Below are 16,602 nucleotides of genomic sequence, written 5' to 3'. Positions count from 1 at the left end.
ACTTCGGGGGGCGGCGCGGGGGGGGCCGGGGGGGCTGCGGGGGCGGATCCCCGCTGCGCCGGCGGCCTGAAAGGGAGCCAATCGCGCGGCCCCGGCCGCTGCCAATCATCGCCATCCGTCCAATCCCTCCGGCGCGGTGTCCGAGCCGTATTCCCCAGCGCGCCGCCGAAGTGTGGTGAGGGCTCTGCCAATCGCGGGCGGGCAGAGCGGGGCCAGGGATGCGCGGGGCTCGGAGAGCAGACAAAAGAAGTTAAAGAGCCGCTTAATATATACATGTTTTTGAAGGCGGGTAAAGGGAAAAAAATAACAACAGCGAGCGTAGATGGGCTTGACTGTGTCGTTATGGAGCCCCCTTTGAGCAAGAGGAACCCGACACTGAGATTAGCGGATTTGGCAGCGGCTCAGCCCCATCCTCACCAGAATATGACAGGCTTCCCGGGGCTGGGGAACCACCACGTCCACCCCCACCACGCGGCCCACCTCCACCCCGGGGACGCGGGCGGCGACCCCGGCGGCGCCCTCACGCCGCTCGGACCTGAGCACATGGCGCAGCCCGCCGCCCTCAAGCTCACGCCCGAGGCGCTCACCGCCGCCGCCTTCGCCGCGCCCGCCGCCACCACCTCCGCCTCCGCCGCCGCCACAGCCGCCGCCGCCACCACCGCCGCCGCCTACGCGCCGCCCGCCGCCGCCCTCCCGGGATACCCGTCGGGGGAGGCGGCGGGCCGGGACTTCCTCCTGCGGCGGGACCTGCCCGCCGCCGCCGCCGCCGTGCACGGGGCGCTGGGCGAGCAGCACCCACCCGCCGGCTCACCCCATCTTCCACACCCGCCAGCGCACGGCGTCTTCATCTCGGCCGCCGGCACCTACGGCGCGACCGACGGGGCGCACGCCGCCTTCCCGCCGCCGCCGCCCGGCGAGCAGGGCGCGCCCGCCGGCCGCCACCCGCCGCTCAACGGGCAGATGCGCCTGGGGCTGGCGGCCGCCGCCGGGGAGATCTACGGGCGCGCCGAGGCGCACTACGGGGCGGCAGCCGCCTCTTCCTCCTCGGCGTTGCAAGGCTACAGCTCCGTCAACCTCAACCTGGCGGCGGCCGGCCACGGGCACCCGCACCATCCCCATCACCACCACCATCACCACCACCACCACCATGCCCACGTCGGGGCCGCGGCGGCGGCGGCGGCGGCTGGGGCCTTCCTGCGATACATGCGACAGCCCATCAAACAAGAGCTGATCTGCAAGTGGATCGACCGAGAGCCGCCTCCTCCACCTCCGCCGCCGCCACCGGGCGGTAGGAAGCCTTGCTCCAAAACTTTCAGCACGATGCAAGAGCTGGTGAGCCATGTCACAGTGGAGCACGTCGGTGGGCCCGAGCAGAGCAGCCACGTGTGTTACTGGGAGGAGTGTCCCCGCGAAGGCAAGCCCTTCAAAGCGAAATACAAACTCATCAACCACATCCGAGTACACACAGGAGAGAAACCCTTCCCTTGTCCCTTCCCCGGCTGCGGGAAGGTCTTCGCTCGCTCCGAAAACCTCAAGATCCACAAGCGGACTCATACAGGTGGGTTGTTCTTCCCCCCTCCCCGCCCCCCCCCGTAAGGGTTTCCTTCCTTTTTTTTTTTTTCCTCCCCTTTCCTCCTCTTTTCCTCCTCTCCTACGCACCATCGGACATGTGACTTTTTCATGAATAAGTAATTCGGCAGCACACGGGCCACGCACACACAGCTACGTACACGCACCCGGCCCATCTGCCCTGCACACACGTGTCCCGTCCCCCCCTTCAGCCCCCCCTTCACCTTGGGCAGCTCCCTCCCCACCCCCCCTCCACTACCCACCTCCCTACATCCCGGCACACCGGATAAATATACCGATTAATAAATAACGCAGAGCCGGGGGAAGATGAGCAGCAGCCCCTGCGGAAGAGCGAGGAGAGGATGAGCGCTCGCCCGTCCCTGCTCCCGCCGCCCTTGTCCGGGGCACCCTGGGGGGCTCACCCCGCGTCTGGGAAGCGCTGCGCTTTGCCGCTTCCAGCCGCCACGGCGAAAGACGGCGGTTCTGCTCTTCCTGCCGCTTCTGTCGGCGGGGACGGAGCCGGGCGGGCGACGTTTGGCCCGACGGAGATGGGGCTGCGGGGGCTCTTGGGGGCGCAGTTCCCTTGCGCTGCGGGCGGCGGTGCTCGGGTCTGCCGGTGCTACCGGGCTGCCCCTGTGACCAGCGCTCCTGGGGCTGCCCCCGTTCCGGGACTGCCCCTGCTACGGGGACCAAGGATGCTGCCGAGTGTACCCCCCGGCCTGGGCTACTGTTATTGCGGAACTAACCGGGGATGCTGAGGGCACTGCCGGGACCGCCCGTGCCGCTGGGCTAGCGGACTGACTCCGGTCCCGAGGCTTCTGGTGCTGCCGGGGCTGCTCCTGCTTGCGGCAGTACCCGCGGAGTCGGGAAGCAGGGAGCGAGGCGGGGGAAGGCTCTCACTGGAGGACGCTTCCCTCCCTTTTTGGATCTGAGAAGCAAACTTCAAAGTCGCCCCGACTGCTCGGCGGGGTACGGGAGGAGGGAGCGGCACCCCCGGAGAATGCCTCGGGGGACAGGCGGGGCCCCCTGGAAGGGCTTGGGGTGTTTGAGCCTTTTAGTATTTAATTTTTCTGGGTTTGATTTTGGTGGGGTTTTTTTGGTTCGGGTTGTTTTTTTTTCCCTCACTTTCTCCTCATTCCTCGCCACTCCCGAAATACGCATTTCCATCTGGGTGTAAAACTCTGCCGAAAACGAACGAAGCCGGGATTTATAGCGGCAGACAAATATTATTCCTTGGAGGATACTTAAGGAAGTGGAGTTGCCGTAATTGCTTTCTTGATTTATTGTTTGCTGCTCGGGAAGAGAAAAGCGGCGACCCTACAACGTGTTGTTCCGATGTAAAACCAAATGGCCCATGGCTGAAAGGATTATAGATTTTTATCTCCAGAATATGTCAGGCATGAGTCCATATGTAGCAGCGGAGCCCGGAGGGTGCCCAGTGCTAGGGGCTGGTGTGTGGGGGGGACATTTCTCGGGGGGAGAGGAGGGGGTAAGGTCTGACACTTTTTGTTGTTGTTGTTGTTATTGTGTTAATGACACCGTGGAATTGGTTGGAGGCCCCCGGTTTTGTCATCTATAGCCTTCTCTACCTGCCTTGATTTGAAAAACAAAACTTCACCGCGGACTTTTCTGGCCTCCTCAGCTCCTTACCCATCTCAGCTCCAAGAGGCAGAAGGGAGGGAGGTGGGAAGGAGTCAGGGAGAGGCTTGCAGGGAAGCAGAGATTCAGAGGGAAAAAGAGCCCCCTACCAAAATCCAAATACGTGTCAGGCACGGCTCGTCCGATTATCAGGACCCCGAGGCAATGCGTGGGACGTTGCATCTTGCTAGGGAAATTTGGAGGAGTTTTCAGCTTGAGGCTACCCGTAGTCCCCAGGAGGCTTACTGTGCGTGAGTCCACAGGGAAAGGCTCTATCGAAGCAGAAGGAGTCGCTGCACCAAAGCAGCCCTCGGGGTGGGGGCAGTGGCCCACTTCGAATGACAGCTCGGCCCATGGGAGGGCAAAGCGGACAGGATTCTTTCCCTACGTATTTCCCTCCACGCCTTCGAGTGGACAAGGGATCCCAAACTCTCTGTCCGTTCCTATCGGATTAATTACTGTCATTTTGCCACCTCAGCTTTAACTTAGTCCTATGCAGCCTGGGAGCAGGAGAGATTTACAAACTATTCGTTTATTATAGGCATTTGGTGCCCGAGGGGGGGAAAACAATAACACCATAACCGTATCATTAGACGATTTTGCATGTTTCTGGTAATCCTGCAGGAATAAGAGTATTTCAGTAATTCAGGAGACGTTTGTTGTTTTGGAGTTGTTTTCTTTAAAAAAAAAACAACATCACCCTGGGGGCTGGCTGCATACCACGATCTGCAGCTACCGCTCAATTTTGGGGACAAATAGCTGTTTCCACACCCGGTGCATTCTAGCGGGAATGAGTGGGGACCTCTTATCTTCTGCAATTTTGCTGTCCCCTCGCCGAAGACGATGCTTAGGATGGCCGGGCTTCCTTCCAATGACTCCCAGACCCTCCAAAAATTTGACCCCATGCCCATCTGTGCCCCTCCCCGCCGCCGGCACTGCTGCTGCCAGGAGGAGTTAGGGGATGGCTCCCAACATCTCGCCCCGTTCCGCGGGTTGAAACCACCTACAAATGGTTAAACTCTGACGTGATGCCCTCGTCAGAGTAACGGGGACACACCGGGACCTTCCCCAGTCCTGGTCTTATGGGGAATTTGAGCTTTGCCATCTGGAGTCTGGCGAGGGTGCCCACGCGTGAACCCAAGTGGAAAGACACTTCCTTAAAACCCTGACGGAGTGGACACGGTTTGGTGCAGCTGGTTGGAGCATTTCTCAGTGGGCTGCACTTCGGGCTCTGAGGGTCCCGGCCAGCAGCAAAATGTGTGAGCCTTCATCCTTGGGGTAACACAGATAGAAACTACCCAAACCCCCCAGTAGATTTGATTTGTTTTCCAGGAAGAAGTAATAGTAATTAATGAACAAACAAAGTGACCAGAAACTTGTCTCAGTGGTGTGCAGAGGTTTTCCTGCACTTAAAACCTACGAGGCACAATTTTAATTTCAGTAATTTTTTTTTTTTTTTGGAAGATAAACTTTGCACTTTCTAGAGCTACCACTTTGGTGGTAGGTGAGCCGTTTTTAATTGAACAAATTAATGCATAAATAGGCTGTGGAGGTGTATGTTTCTATAGTAACAGCCAAGAAATTGCTTCTAAAAAGAAAAATAGTTTTCTTATTTCCATTTTTATTTTGATCTATAATAAACACAATACGATCTTACAAACGGGAGGAGCAGTAAAAATTGCTTGGTGATAAGGAGAAAATGTCCACCGAGAGAGCTGCTGGGTTGTTATATCTGACCCCTCAGAGCAAAACACATCTGAAAATATGCATCAGCCATGTCTGAACAGACTCAAGATTTGCAATAGTCATGACCAAAATTATCAGTGCTGGTCTGTCTGTGCTGGACTCACGTGTAGCATGGTAGAGTGAGAAAAACTTGCTGTAAGAAGCTTCGGTACAGGGATCTGGCACTTTTTTCTTTTTTCCTCCGGTGTCTCAGCAATAGGCATTTACCCAGCCCTATTCGGCAGCTATGAGGAAGGGTCGGTTCTGGAGCTATGGGGAAGGACATGGCTATAAGTCCCAGATAATATGTATTCCAGGGTATGCTACAGCACACGAGCGTGTTTGAGAAAGGTACACCAGGCTAATAGCCGCGGGCTGATTTTCACAACCCTTTTAACTGTTAAACAATGTGTAAAAACTCTTAAAAGTAGATCATCCGCACACATATAGACCCAAATTTGCCCAGGGTAACCATCTACAGTAGCAGCAGTCTGCTGCCCTCGTCTCCGGTGTCTGGCTCGGTCTCCCCAACTCGCAGGTTCCCAGTCCGGGCTGCGGGGTGCTCCCTCTTTGTGTCGGGATGCTTAAACAGGTGTTACTTTTATTTCCCCCAAACTAATTATTCCCCTAGCGCAGTGCCCATTGGGAAAGGATTACGCAGGAGATGTGCCAGGCGAGCCAGGCTGCCGGCAAACGCCAGCCCTCGCAGGCAAAGGCATTGAGAGGTTTTGTTTGGGTTCGGTCATTAGAGCGGTAATGAAGGTTTCTCGTGTGCGAGGGGAGCGCCGCAGAGGGCAAACAAGGCCGGGGGGGCCCTGCCGCCGCCAGCCCGGGACTCCGGCCCTGAGGGCTGCCAGCGACGTGTGACAGGCAGCAAAACACAGGGAAAAAGTCGCAAACCTCGGGCGTGTCACGACTGTCGCGAAGGGGGAGGAAAAAAGGGAAGGGGAGGGGAAGGAGGGAAGGGGAAAGTTTCCCCTCGCCGCTCGCCCCCGGAGGCCGCGCTGCGGAGGGGCTGCGGTGCGGCGGGAGCGCTGCGGGCACGGCCGGGCCCCCGCCCGCCGGTAACGGTGCCGTTGCTGTGTCTCCGCAGGGGAGAAGCCCTTCAAGTGCGAGTTCGACGGCTGCGAGAGGAAGTTCGCCAACAGCAGCGACCGCAAGAAGCATTCCCACGTCCACACTTCGGACAAGCCCTACTACTGCAAGATCCGTGGCTGCGACAAGTCCTACACGCACCCCAGCTCCCTGCGGAAGCACATGAAGATCCACTGCAAGTCCCCGCCGCCCTCCCCGCCGCCGGGTTCCCAGGGCTACGCGGCGGCGGGACCCCCCGACGGCCCGCTGCCCCCCGAGGCCGACCCGGCCGCCGAGCCGCCCCGCGGCCGCGCCGCCGCCCTCTCCCCGCCGGTCACCAACCTCAGCGAGTGGTACGTCTGCCAGGCCGGGGGGGCTCCCCGCCGGCCCCGCACCCCCTCCAGCCGCGACAGCTCCCCGGCATCCGAGGAGGACGAGCCCCACAGGACCTCGGGAGGCAGGACTGCTCCCTAGGGCCGTGCCGAGCGTGCCAAGCTGCCGGTGGCCCCGGCCCCACCGCACTGGCCCGGGCTGCAGTGGCAGCCACCTGGCACCAAGGGCTGCCGTGGAAGTGCCATCAGGTTTGACTTGCGCTATTTATTCCATGTACGAAACCCTATGGTGTTTGTACGGTAACTAATTTAATTAAAAAGACTCGGACTTTTTTTTTTGTTTTCTTTTTTTAATCTTTTTTTTTTAATCTTTTTTTTTTTTTTTTTTTTTTTTTTTTTCATCAAATAAAAGCATTAATAATGCCAGGCTGGGCCGCCCCAGTCACCCAAGCCGCACAATTTTTGCAGGGGGACGGTGCCAAGGGAGATGCCTATCTTCCACTCTACCCATGCCCATTGCTCTTAATAAGAGTTAGCTGGCGTAGGCTGCGAGCAGGCAGAGCCCAGCCGATATCTGGAATGGCTCTTAAGTACCTTAGCTGCCATGCCAGCCCCTCCTCTTTGGCCTGGCTGAAACCCCAGGACAGCAGCAGCCTCCTGACTGTAAAGCAGCACCTGCTGAAGCTCTGGCCAGTCAAGGACAGGTTGTGCATCCCTTAAAATAAAATTAAATAAATGCGTTTCCCCACGCCTCTTGCAGTTCAGCTCCTTTGTAATTGATGGTTTCTCTCCCGAGTCGGGGGGTCCCACCTGCACCCAGCATTTTCTCTCCAGCCTTTCTTTCACCCTTTGACGTAACATTGTGAAAACGATTTACGAAAGGAAAGACAAAAGATGCAGGACTCCTTTTTCATTTCTCCACAGTTTGTACTTGTATGGCTCCTGAAACGTAGCCAGAGAATAAAAAAAACTACGCTGCTATTTGACAACTGTGATACTGTGACATATTTTTTATTCTTTTCTCTAAAAAGCTCTCACAAAAACAGTGAATTTTCCTTTCCTTGGGGTTGGTGTTATTATTACTCTAATTATTTTCTTTTTAAAGTTCGTCTCTCAAGATTTTGCCTCATGCTCCCTCCAGCCCCCTGAGGGGTTGGGGAGCAGCCCCCTGGGCCTGATGAGTCCCAGAGCAGGGGGCAGGCATAGAGGGATTATCTTTTATTATTATTTTTATGTATATTATTACATCTCTCCAACCGAGCTGATGCCTGCGTGTTTTCACCGTCTCCCTGAAGTGGTCCGGCAGAGTCACCTGGGAGGTGGGGACCAGAGCTGCTGGGAAGGAAGCCAGGGATGGGGACACAGGCTGAGGTCAGAGTGCCAACCTCCCCAAAGCCCTGCACAACCCTACCCTGCAGCCGAGGGGCTGCGAGGCATGGGGGGACATCCTGGCCTAGAGCCCTTGAGTCAGGAGCGGGGCGCAAATGAAGTAAAGAGCACTAATTCCTCCTCAGAGACCCTGAGAGAAGCGGCAGCCTCCCTCCCCTCCCCCTCAGGGCTTGTGGAAATGTGTTTTGTGTGCCGTGAATGGTGGATGTCGTCTTGTCATTGTTAATAACGTGTATGTGAACGCGATTATTTTGTACAGTCAAATTAATTTATTTTCTGACATCACCTTTTTTTTTTTTTTTTTTTTTTTACTCCCCTGGAACAGTACAGAGCACACCAAAGAATTATCTTATTAATTTTGGTGATAGATTGTTGTTTATGATGATGTGGTTTGTAAAAAAAAAAAAATCCTTATATTTTTCAGCTTACTTGAATGAACGATGTAATGTGAAACAGACTCTTCCTGCATGTCCTCCGTGCGGTGTGTTGGTGCTGATAATATATAAATATATGTATAGTTCATAGAGATATTATATTATTAGTACAGTGCATGGTGCTGTCACTCTGGAAGCCTTTAAACGTTGTCTTCATACTGTTGTGTTGGATCTGAAGAAGCAGGCGTTACTTTGAAAACAAACAGAAAACTTGAATAGAAAATAATTTTTTAAAGTTCACTCGATTTGCTTTTTATTCGTTTTTCAAAGCCCATTTGAATAAATAGAAAATAATAAAGTAAGGTATGAACTTTTAAAAAATAATTTATGTAATGTAATCTTATTAGAGATATATTGGTGCTGATTTATAAACGAACTTTTTAATTTATGCATTTTTTCAGCAACAGATTGCACTATACATTACGACATGGCAGGGTTTATAAACTACGGCTCGGGGGGATATATCACTATTTTTATGTATTTGCTACACTTAGGGTCACACACTTGCCCAACAGTTTTATGACACATGATACCTCCTAAATAATGAAAAAAATTGCGAATTTAAAACTTTTCATCTCTGTAAACCCCATAAAAAGCAAAAAAAAAAAAAATCATGCAAATGAATAAAAATATTATGCCTACGTATTGCATGTGCCTTACTAACAGACAAGGAGCAGACACAGACCCTTTTCCCCCCGAGGGTCAGCAGGTAGATTCAGATCCAGCTACAACCTCACAGCTCGGCAGGAGCAGCATTGCGACGTGTTGGGGGCAGCTGAGATGCTCTGGCTTTGCCCAGCCAAAAGTGTGAGTAAAAACAGGGTTCTCCTTCGTATTTATCTTTGGGTTTGCAGCCAGGTAGAGGAGGGATGCTCTGGGCAGAGCCAGCCCTGCCTCCCCCCAGGCTGCGGGCCTTGCTCCTGGGGGTGTTTGCCCATGAGCCAGGCTAAGGGTGGGGGGCGGGCAGAGGATTTCGGGGTGCCTGGTCAGCAGCTGGGTGCTCTTCTGCTGGCATCCCATGCACAGGAGGAAGAGAGGGAGGGACAGACAGACAGAGATAAGACAGGCAGAGGTCAGACTTTTAGACACATGACATTCTTCCTCTCAAGGACAGCTAATCGGAACATCAAATCAAATAAATTAAAATGTTTATTTCTGTTGGAGGGGAAAAAAAAAGAAAAAGGAAAAAAGAAAAAAGGGAGATCTTCCTGGCAGTATTCTCTTGAGGATACTCGTGAGTTAAATAGCACTACTCTTCGGTAGTAGCCATAGAAGCGAAATTGTATGCCAGAGGATGATTCTGAAACACAGAGTGAGGTCAGACAAGAAATAACGCCAGGAAATCACAGGAATGAAGGAGAAGAAAAACCCCGAAGTTTTTAGAAGCTGAGTGAGGACAGGTTTCTTATTTCGAGAGAGGAAAACTGAGCAAAACCCATGAAGAAAATCCGGACGGAATCATGTGTCAGCATCCTCCCGGATTATTTCCCCTTTTAATTTTCTTTTAAAATAAAATGAATTAAATGAAACTAGCCCGGAGTGACTGTCCCCCGCCCTGTAATTTACCAGTGCTCGAAAATGACTGGTCAAAATGTCAAGAACTGTTTCACCAAAAGGTTAGAGTGTTTTTTAAGTCAGTTTTGTTAAATGTGGTAAAGGTGAAACAGGTTGCAAAGAGTTGTTTCAAGCAGAATGACAATAACCAACATACGAAGCAGAAAAACACTCATAAATGAGGGCTCCAATCAATGGGAAAACTTATAGCTCCCTAATGAAGTTTCTTGTGAAAAGGAGGGCGACACAAAGCCACCGAGACATGAATCATTCATGGGAAATATAAAAGATAAAAGATATCTGACAATGAGCAGAACCTTGTATAGAGTGTCTAAAACAAGTTTCCCCTTCTTATTTTCTGCTTCCCCCCCCTCCAACCTCCCTCTCCTAGTGTTCCCTGCCCGCCCTATAGAGTTAACATTGACCAGTGCACGTCCTGCCCCACTTCAAAGTAATTTAGCCCAGAACGGAAGGCTTGGCGCTTGGACAATCTTCATGGTGTGTTAGGATTTCTATGGCAATTGGCAAGCAAGACGTTCCCATCTGAATATGGCTCAAAGAAAGCCACTTATTGACACCAAGTTGGCCATCATCAAAGACTTCATCTTTTCCTAGGCGAAACGTGGTCCTAGCAAACACTGTTTAAATCATTTACCTTTGTAGTCGCGGCTGGGAGACATCTCGCCACACACTATTGCTGGCGCTCGGCCCTTTAAAGGCGAGAGCGGCGGTAGCGAAGTTTGAAGGGACTAAGAAATTTCGGGAGTGTGGGAAATGGCATTGCGGGGAGGGGGGCTGTGGATATGGATAAGAGGGGGAGCTCTCGGTGGAGAGCCGCGGGGCTGCGCCCCACAACGCACCCGCCACGGGCAGGGTGTGGGACGCGGGGCAGCCGGGATGAGCTGCTGCTTTGTTTTTCAGAGGATGGGTGGTGGGGAGAACCAAGGATTTTCAGGGGTTTTCTCCGCGTGTTTCGTGCTTCTGGAGATGTCGCCAGGGAGTTGTGAAGTGCTGGCAAGGATGGACTGTCACATACTTCCCCCCTCCCCTCCGCCCCTTCCCCGGCCATCACCCCGTAACAACATTTTCAGGTAGAGCCGAGCAGGAGGGATCAGGGAGTGTGCTGGAATACACACTCACAGGCAGACACACGCGCTCCCCCCTGGCTCGGACACCCAAACGCCGGCGGGGCGCTGCCACCGCTCCCCCCCGCATCCCGCGTACCGCCAGCACACACAACCACGCTCCCGCATTCACACACACACCACGCAAGTGCCTAATCAGGCAGGGAGAAGTTCAAAGGCAGGTTCTTTGAAATTCAAACTACTGCTTTTATGGTACATCAACACGGAGCGTTAGGATTGCTATGGCAATGAGCGCAGCAAAAGCAAGCTGCATTTAAAATAGTCCACCTCGATTCGAGACACTCTATTAAGATACAGTTGCAGTGACCTTTAGTTTCATGCCGTGTTAGCGCAGTCAATTTTCACTTCATCAGAACGTCTCATATTTTTTGGCCTCTCTCCCAACGACCCTTCCCCTCCCCTCTTTTTTTAGGACCTTCCCCCCCCCCCAACTTCAGCAGATAAACAAATAAGTGAGGAAGAAGCTCCATCTCCAGTTCTTCTCCTCTTCTGACTCTCTCTTTTTCCCCCCCCACCTAAGTACTTTTATTTGCAGAGCGATTGTTCTTTGTTTATTTAATACAAGTACTGTGTGAATGGTGAAAAATAAACACGATGAAAAATAACCAAACAGATGATTCCGCCAAGTGAAAAAGCCCGGACTTAATAAAAGTGCGAAGCAGTCACCGTTGAATGAGAAGTCCTTTGAAGTGGAACTTATTATAGGAAGAATACTTTTTGGTTTCCTTAACGACGCTGCTGAATTGAAAGGGCTCGCCTTTGTCAACGATTTGTTCTCCTTTGCCGGGATGCCCGCAGAAATTACTTACATGGGCTGCCTTAACATGCAGCCTGCAAATCAGTAACTTCGCAGCTCAGACTCGCAGACGCCGCTCTTCTAAGGACAAAAAGAAGTCAGGAGGAAAACACCCCAACCTTTCACTCAGCCTCTTATTTTGGGGGATGAAGAGGGGCGGAGGGAGAAAAGGGGGTTTGGGACGAGGGGGGGAGGCGAGTGTATCCGTGTAGCAGCACCCCCCAGCCCCCGCCCTTCCCGGCGGCAGGGACCCGGAGCGGGACCGACCTCCGCTCCGTCCCGGCCCCGGCGGGAGCAGGGGGGTGGCGGAGCTCCTCCGGCAGCACCGTGTCTCTCCTTCCCCCACCCCCGCTCCCCCTTTTTTCTCCTCTGCCAAGTGATTTTCCCAGGCAGAGACATATTTAATAAGGGTCGTTTATTACGAAGGCGCTTTGAAGGGTCGCCCCTGAAGCCCTGTGTCCATTAAAAACATGGAGGTGACATTTAAACCTCGTTTTAAAGGAGCTCTGGGGTAGTTCAATGAAAGGCAACTCGTTTGTCTTATGAGCTTGGAAACAACCTCCCTTCTTCTCCTTTTGACCACATGGCATAACTCAAAAACAATAGTTCAAAAGTAAAATGGCATCGTGGTGTTCAGCCTCAGACAGGCACCCATCTAGCAGGAGAGAAAAGGGATAGTCCATAACACAATGTGCTTTTTGTGTCCGACTCTGTCACAAGGATTTCGTTGTTTGCTTTAGAGGCTGCGCCTGTTATACTTTCTTGAAAGTGCTTGTGTTAAACAAGAGTTATAAGTCATCCAAAACAACAAACATTTTGATTTTCTTTGCCTAAAGGGTTTTCCCTGGCCATGGGCACCGTGAAAAAATAATGTACTTGCTGAGAAAGGAGCACCAGTAGTAGCATTACAAGCACAGTGCATTAAATATTGAATGACATGAGGAAAAAAAAAGAACTTGTCGAGGGGCACTCAGCCTTAAAGTCTTTCTTCAACTTTGTCTTCAGTGCCTGTTGGACTATTTAAGATGGTGTTAATTAAGGGCTGCATCTGATTCCACTAGCCCCCAGCTTTGTCTCTTTGCAGCGCTCCCATCAATAGCCCCTCTCAACCGCGGGCTTTCCCCACACGTTGGTTTAGTGGTGCATGTGTCACTTCTTATTTTGAGGCTGAAGAGAAACCCGGATCGTGCACTAAGGGCAACAGGGAGATAGTAATCAAGCGGTGTTGTAGGGCTGGGGGGGTTGGCGCGGCGGGGCAGGAGGAGGAGGGTGCGCGGCCAAGGCTGGAGCAGGGCAGCAGGGAGGGGAGCGGGGGCACGGTGCCGGGGTGAAAGCCTGTTTGCACATTGCCAACAGCCTGTTTGGCAAACAAGAGGCTGGCGAGCTTAATTTGTTTCAAATTAATCGTTTTCCGCGAAAAAAGGAAAAAAGGAAAAAACCCCAAAACCCAAAAAACAAATTAAGCATCAAACAGCCCTCCCCAAAATCCTGCTGTCTGGCGGCAGCCCCGTACGGGAGCCCACGCGTGGCTGCGTGGGGAGCCGTGGCGTGTGCCTGTGCCCCTTTCCGGCTGTAGCCCGGCCGCATGCAGGCAGCTGCTGGCGCTGCCCTTTGCGGGACCCGTAAATGAGGCCGACCCTCAGCGCAGGGCAGCCCCCAGTGCCCACCAGGCAGCGGGTGGGCGAGGACAGCCACGGGAGTAGGGGGGACACACAGGCTTGGGGACATCCGGCGGGACGCCCCGCCCTGCATTTACCTTCTCGTATTTAGGGACTCGCCGCTCTCCCCTCTGCGGGGAGCACCGAGGCACCCCGCATTTCGGGGAGAAGCCTTTCCCAGGCCCCATCCCTGTGCCCCCCGCCCCGGCCGTGGGGTCTCCTCGAACCCCGATGGGACGCCTCGTTCCTCCCTCCCTGAAAGCGCTGGAGGCCGAGAGGGGCTTTGCCCGTGAGGGGCATCGTGTCCGCACTCAGCGAATACCCAACAGCGGGGGTGCAAATTGGGGGGCGGCTCCTCTTTTCTCTACTCCTTTTCAACCTGCCGAAGGCACCGGGTGTTGAAAGCAAGGGGGCGCAGAGGGATCCTTTGCAGGTGGGGGGGGTGTGTGCGCGTGCCCCCGTTCCCCCCGGGGTCAGCGGGGACCCACTGCCCCGAAGTGCACTCAGAGCTGAGGTCGGGCTACGGGACCCCTTAATTGGATGGGGGGGAGGGGGTAATGGTTCACCTCAGTTCTGCCCTGCCCGAGTGATGAGGAGGGGAAAGCCAAGCGTGAGGCTGGGAAACCCAATAGTCAGATTCTGTTCGTCTTCTTCTACTCTTTTCTTTTTTTTTTTTTTTTCAATCTCTGTGTTCCCCCTCTCCTCCTCCTCTTCCTTTCACTCGGCAAGCCCGTCTAAAGCGCTCCAAATGGCCTTTCAAACAAGAAAACGCTTCAAGGAAAAATGGGCACACATCCCCTTCCAGGCACCTTGCCAAAATCTCCCAAGCACCCTACCTGGCATCCTAGCTTAAGTTTCTTCAAGAAGTGTGTGTGTGTCTGAGTATGCGAGGGGGGTGGGGGGGTTCGGGGCCGAGGGGGGGGTGGAATTACAGCCGTCCTGTAGTGGTAGACACAAGTTCAGAGCTCCACTTCTCCCCTCTTTAATTAGGCTGGGGAGAGCCGCGGAGGCGCCTGGTTGAGGTGCGAGCGAGGCGGCCGGGCCGAGCGAGTGAGTACCCAACGCAGCCCCGACGGGACGGGCACGGGCACCCCGGGGGAGCCGCGCCGGGGGGCTCCGCGCCGAGGGGGGAGCAGACGAGCAGCCGCCCCCCGGAGAGACGGGTGGGAGGGGAGGATGGAGGTGGGAATAGCGGGCCGGGGGTGTGCCGGGGGAACTCTCTGCCCCGAACTTGCGGTGCGGGCCGCTGGGCGAGATTGGGGAGGCCAGTGCCGGTGCTGCAAAAGTCAGCCCGACCCAGCTGTGACTTCACCTATTAGCCCCGATGTCTTTCCGAAGAGATTGGCGGAGTTAAACATCCCACAATGGGCGCTCTGGGGCGTCTCCAGCCTGACCTCTACCCGGTTTTAATAGTTTCATAGGAACTTCATTAAATCAATTACTTAGTGAGCACATCATCATTTATTTGTAATTAGCACTGAAGAGCTTGATTTTTGCAGCAGCCCGCAGCCCGGTTCCCAGCGGGGTTGGCCATGTACTACAAGCACTTTTGTTTGCTGTGTGTGTTGACTCGTGGTATTATTCGGCCGCCACAATAAAAGTGTAATCTTCACGTCTTAATCTAGCGTTCAGGGGGGAAAGGAAAACAAACACGGCGCGGACGAGGCACCGGTTCCTTGTCTCCGTGTCCCCCCGTGCTCGGGCCGCCGGCCCCGCTGCGCGCGGCGGGCGCGGTGCGGCTCCCGGGCCGTGCAGCGGGGAGGAGGGCGGAGGGGCGGGAGGGTGGGACGGAGGCCGGGGCCGAAGGGGGGGAAAGGGAGGAAATGGGTCATCCGCAGCCAGGACAAAAGAGAGCGGCTCGGTGCCTTGAAGGGCATGAAATAAGGGCTGCAGCTGCGGGTCGGCTGCCCGCGGCCGTGGCTGTGCGTGTTGGGGGGAGACCAGAGGGGCTCAGAGCTGGGGGCGGGGGGGCGGGGGCAGCAAGAAGGCTTTTGGGGGGCTTCGGGGCAGGAAAGGGGATGGGGCAGGGAAAGCCGCATCGGGCGTGGGGTGAACCTGACTGTGTGTATTGTGGGCGGGAGGAGAAGAGCATAAACTCCCCCCATGTAACCAGCCAGGCCTCTTCCGCTTCTTCCCGCAGCCAGCCCCTTGCCATCGCGGTTCCCCACGGGGAGGCGGCTCCACGCGTGGGCCGCCCCACGGCTGCCCCCAGGCGACAGCCCCAGCCCCTTTCTCCCACCGCGGGAACTGCCGCGGCCGCGTCTCTGCGCACCCCGGTCCGGGCCCTGTGCTGGATCCCGGGCCGCCCCGGGGAAGGAGGGCTTTGCAGCCCCCTCCTTCCTCGGGCTGTGCTGGCCCCCAGAAAGAAGCCCTGCAGGCAGGCAGTGTTTGAGGAGTGGGGGCTGTTTTGGGGCGTCTGCCTGCCGGCCGCTCCCATTAGAGGCTGCAGCGCACCCGCAAGCTCCTGCGTTTATGCGCCCCACGCGTAGCCGGTCGTGAGTGGGCACCGAGGCTGCGACCCAAGGGAAAAAGAAAAAGGATGCGGGTTGGGCTGTATGTACCCCTGTATGGAAATAGTACCGTGTTCGGCTTTGACGACACTCCCACTCTTGGCACTCAGGCGCTGCCCACATTTCGGCAGTTCACCTGCAAATGGGCTCCCTCGCCCCGCTGCCGGCTCGGTCCTTCCCTACGGAAACCCGTCCTGGTGAACGGGACCAACAGCCCCGCCGGTAATTGCCTGGGTCGGCTCCTACCGGCTGAGGGGATGGGGAGATCCTTGATTTCCAGTCTCGAAGTGGTGAGAGCCCGGGTCCGAGGCAAGACAAGTGCAGGGGAGGGTGCAGATGTCACCCGCGACGGCGCCGCCCCTCACCGTGCCGTCGGGCATCCCGTCGAGCGTGATGGGTCTCCATCCACCCCGGCCCGGGCCGTAGGGGAGCGAGCCTCGGAGACCCCCAGCTTCAGCGACCGCTGGCGGTGCTGGCAGGGCAGAGGTCACCGTGCAGGGCTGCCGTGGCAGCTGCCAGGTCGTTCCCATACGGATAAGACACTCCGGGGTGGGTGGCGAGCCCTCTCTCCCCTCCGCCCAAAACCACCGCTCGGCATTAATGTAAGGGCCAGAGGTTCCCAAATAGCAGTGAAACTCATCTGGGAGTCGGTGAAGAGAGAGGCGCTTTACTTGCGCGGAGCAGCAGGGACACGGCGTGATTTTAATTGCTACATATTTTTAATATTTAATAGCTTAAACATCGAATATATCCAATCTCTTCTGTCTGAAAACGACGG

General features: G+C 55.2%; 1 protein-coding gene across 1 annotated transcript; it reads left to right on the top strand.

Annotated features, from left to right (window-relative positions):
* Positions 1 to 36: 36 nt before the first annotated feature.
* ZIC5 (Zic family member 5) lies at positions 37 to 6,671 on the top strand. The gene is given in 4 exon segments (XM_033051374.1): positions 37 to 596; positions 598 to 673; positions 676 to 1,558; positions 6,026 to 6,671. Coding segments are annotated over 4 exon segments (1,737 nt in total). The 5' UTR covers positions 37 to 273; the 3' UTR covers positions 6,481 to 6,671.
* The last annotated feature ends 9,931 nt before the right edge of the window (positions 6,672 to 16,602 follow it).

The sequence above is a fragment of the Catharus ustulatus genome, chromosome 2, assembly GCF_009819885.2.
Source record: "Catharus ustulatus isolate bCatUst1 chromosome 2, bCatUst1.pri.v2, whole genome shotgun sequence".
Classification (NCBI taxonomy): Eukaryota; Metazoa; Chordata; class Aves; order Passeriformes; family Turdidae; genus Catharus; species Catharus ustulatus.
The sequence above is the reverse complement of the archived record's forward strand: the minus strand, read 5'-3'. Positions and strand labels throughout refer to the sequence as shown.